This window comes from Cebus imitator, unplaced genomic scaffold (assembly GCF_001604975.1).
Source record: "Cebus imitator isolate Cc_AM_T3 unplaced genomic scaffold, Cebus_imitator-1.0 Scaffold720, whole genome shotgun sequence".
In the NCBI taxonomy this organism is placed as follows: domain Eukaryota; kingdom Metazoa; phylum Chordata; class Mammalia; order Primates; family Cebidae; genus Cebus; species Cebus imitator.
Genome location: NW_016108035.1, coordinates 157,050 through 161,016, shown reverse-complemented (window position 1 = coordinate 161,016; position 3,967 = coordinate 157,050). Strand labels below are relative to the sequence as shown.

Here is a 3,967-nt window from a genome sequence, read left to right as displayed (position 1 = left end):
AAAAAAAAAAAAAGACAGTAAATGAATGTATGAATGAGTCAAGGAAAAACATCTAAAAACGTAAATGTGTAAATTAAGAAGCGTAAGTGTAATATTATGAAGAAGTGTAGAGTGTAATATTATGACCGTTCGGAGGGAAAAAACCTCTGTCTGTACCTGTGTCTATATAGGTATGGGGTTTGCTGTTCCAAAGTGCATTCATGAAGAATGTGGATATAGGGATTGGGCAAAAGCTCTGGGACTAAAATTTGGAAGCAATACAATAGGAAGTGAAATACAGATCCAGGAGATGGATTTGGTACAGAAGGTTAAGGAGAAATAGTTGTTTTGTTAGATTTGAGAAGAACTAAGGGAAAGAACTCTTCTCTGTATATACAGAAAATTACTTTTCCCACTAAAACACACCAAGTATATGCCCAGCCTTCATGAAAGTAAACAGAGAAACGAAGCGCCTTTATGTGGGTGGCCTTAGCCAGGACATTTCTGAGGCAGACCTACAAAATCAGTTCAGCAGATTTGGAGACGTTTCAGATGTGGACATCATCACACGGAAAGATGACCAAGGTAAATTTATGGTTCTTCACTGGGTAGTTAAAGGCAGACATAACTCAAGTTAAGTACTAGAAAATAAAACAACCCTAACATATATGTTAATTCTGAACAGCAAAAGTTTGAAATGATGTTTTGGAGGTATAATGTATGATGTGGAACTTGACCAGAATTCGTTTCTCAAATCAGAAAAAATTCTAAATTCTAAAACATCTGATTTCAGAAACATATTAACTTTCAGTTTTCAGAGCTAACATACTAACATTGATTAAGTGTCCCGTTAAATAGAATATCACTAGCATACAATAAAAATGTTTCCTTAACTGACTACTGGACATTTTCTACTTCTTTGGGACTATTTTGTTAATCCTGTTTATTTTTGTATCCAATAAGACATAAGGTTTATCTTTGAAAGAATAAGTTTTCAAGAACCATTTTTTTTTAGTTAATTATTATTTAGAAACTTAACTTTTTTTACATTGCTTTCTGAATAAGAATTCAAATAATTTTTTTTTTTTTTTAGGAAACCCACAGAAAGTCTTTGCATATATCAACATTAGTGTAGCAGAAGCAGACCTGAAAAAATGTAAGGCCATCATATATTTTCTATACTATTTGCCAGTTTGTATCACTTTGTAACTAGGAATAACTTTGGTTGTAAATCTAAACCTCCACAGGCACTTTTAAGTTATCCAGAGGGACAGCTGTGATGGAGAGAATTCCAGTATCCTATAACTCAGCAGGTTTAGGTCCATCCCATTTAGCATCAGCAGACATGGTAGCACACTGCTAATGGGTTTACTTAAAACTGCTATTCTCAAATATTTTGGACAAGGGACCAAACTTTCATAGAAACTGTCTGTTACATATCCCACTGAATATCGTGCCATTCCCCCTCGGTCTGATCATTTCTTTGGCAGCTAATCCGTGTCACTAAACAGTCTTACGGAGAGGGCTTTACAATACACCCTTGTAGGACCATAACCTTGAAATTGTGAAATCTGTTGATAAGTTTAGTAAAGACAAGGGCAAACAGTGGCCTTCAATGAAGAACAAGAGATAATCCAAACTGCCACAGTAACGTATTCTAGTTATTTGGAGGCCAAAAAGTGAAAAAGACACGGAAAATAAGTAAAGGGAATGTGCTAATAGAGGAAGAGGGCAATCAGTCTTTTGTAATTTCATTTGGAAAAAAATTGCTTTATTCTGTTTTTCATTTAGGAATATATGTGACAAATGTGAAGTTGTGGATAAGAATACATTAACTAGGCTTTGTAACCTGTGGCAATTTATTTAAAGTTTTCAGCTCCAGATTGCTTATGTGATGAATGACAAAAGATAGTGTTTGCCTTATATTTCTGTGATAATTAAATTAAATGATATATTTGCCACACTTTGGGAGGCTAAGGCAGGTGGATCACTCAAGGTCAGAAATTTGGAGACCAGCCTGGCCAACATGGTGAAACCCCATCTTTACTAAAAATACAAAAATTAGCTGGGTGTGGTGGCAGGCATGAGTAATCCCAGCTACTTGGTAGGCTGAGGCAGGAGAATTGCTTGAACCCAGGACGCAGAGGTTGCAGTGAGCCAAGATTGTGCCACTCCACTCCAGCCTGGGCAACAGAGGGACACTCTGTCTCAAAAAAAAAAAAAAGATACATTTGTACTTAGTATATACCTACCACCTACAAAATTCTGTTAATGGTATTATTAAGGAAGCTGACAGCAGATATTCAGAGAAATCAATTTCTAGGGCGTAGCAATTCAAACACAGTTCAGTTACTCACAGTTAATTCATCTACAAGTTCTACAGTGATAATTAGTATGAGGTGATAAAATAAGGTGCTGTAGGGTTCCAAAGTGTCCTCTGATTCACCTGAAAAGATTATTGTTTGATAATCACAATATAGGGAATAACAATAAAATATACATTAAATGTCAGTTATTCAGAGGTTCCTGACATTTGTTTATAAACAAATTGCAAATAAATTTTGCTTTACTTCTTACACATTTGCCTCATTTCAATCTAGTAACTCTGTGAAAGAGGGAGTGTAAAGACCCTTTTGGTAAGTCGTCAAGATGAGACAAGAGCCTAGGCTCCCTCTCTCCAGGTCTTATTTCTTTTCTTCCACTTCCCCTGGGTCTCTTTGTGATAAACCAGTCTGCTTTTTTTGATATTAAATAATTAGAAAAAGCACAAGCTGAAATATATTTTTGCATTGCCATGTACTTGAGTAACAATTCTTTGTTTTATAGGTATGTCTGTTTTAAATAAAACAAAATAGAAAGGTGGAACATTACAAATTCAACTAGCAAAAGAAAGCTTTTTGCACAGGTAAGTTTTACTCCACTTGGATTTAAACACTATTTTTTTTATATTGTAAGAGGTTTTATATATTCACTTATTTCAAATTTTCAAGTAATGTAGTATTCTTAACAAATTCAAATATTACAAGTAGAGCTGAAATCCCTGTCAACTCTGAATCCCCTTTACCCCAGACGCCAACAAAAAGGATAATTTGGTATATTTATGTATTATATAATAAGCTATAAAAGTATATATGTACTTATTTTCTCTTTGTTAACACACCCTTTTGTGGCAATATAGATCTCCTCCCTTTATAACAATTGCTAGTACTATTTCAGAAAATGGTTATACCACAGTGTAGCGGTCCCTTCCCACTGATGACTGTTGCTACTTTTTTATGGTCATAGATGATCCTGGAGCATGTATCCTGTGTATATTCAGGTGTTTCTCTGGGTTTATATCAAAAAATGGAGTTGCTGAATGTTAGCATTGTCTACATTTAAATTTTAATAGACTACTAAATTGCTTATGTTGATTTTGACTACTAATGCTAGTATCATACAAAAATATAAAGGAAATAGGAGATCACTATATGACAGGCATATGAGTGATTTTGCAGGTGATTTAAGAGCAAGACAATGTAAGGAACACATAGACACAGGGAGGGGAACATCACACACTGGGGCCTGTTGGAGGGGTGGCTAGGAGAGCGATAGCATTAGGAGAAATAGCTAATGTAGATCACTGATTGACGGGTGCAGCACACCACCATGGCACATGTATACTTATGAAACAAACCTGCACATTCTGCACTTGTACCTCAGAACTTAAACTATATATATATGTAGAACAAGACAATGTTTTACAAAAACTATTAAAGCTTTTAAAATCCTAAAGGTAGGCCGGGCGTGGTGGCTCAAGCCTATAATCCCAGCACTTTGGGAGGCCGAGGCGGGTGGATCACGAGGTCAAGAGATCGAGACCATCCTAGTCAACATGGTGAAACCCCGTCTCTACTAAAAATACAAAACATTAGCTGGGCATGGTGGCGCGTGCCTGTAATCCCAGCTACTCAGGAGGCTGAGGCAGGAGAATTGCCTGAACCCAGGA

General features: G+C 36.0%; 1 protein-coding gene across 1 annotated transcript in view; it reads left to right on the top strand.

Moving 5' to 3' along the window:
• NOL8 (nucleolar protein 8) overlaps positions 1 to 3,967 on the top strand; it is a 26,854-nt gene that overhangs the window by 1,355 nt on the left and 21,532 nt on the right. Inside the window, 3 exon segments of the mRNA XM_017518973.2 lie at positions 379 to 564; positions 1,073 to 1,135; positions 2,806 to 2,884. Coding sequence (XP_017374462.2) covers positions 426 to 564; positions 1,073 to 1,135; positions 2,806 to 2,884 — 281 coding nt within the window. The 5' untranslated portion in view covers positions 379 to 425.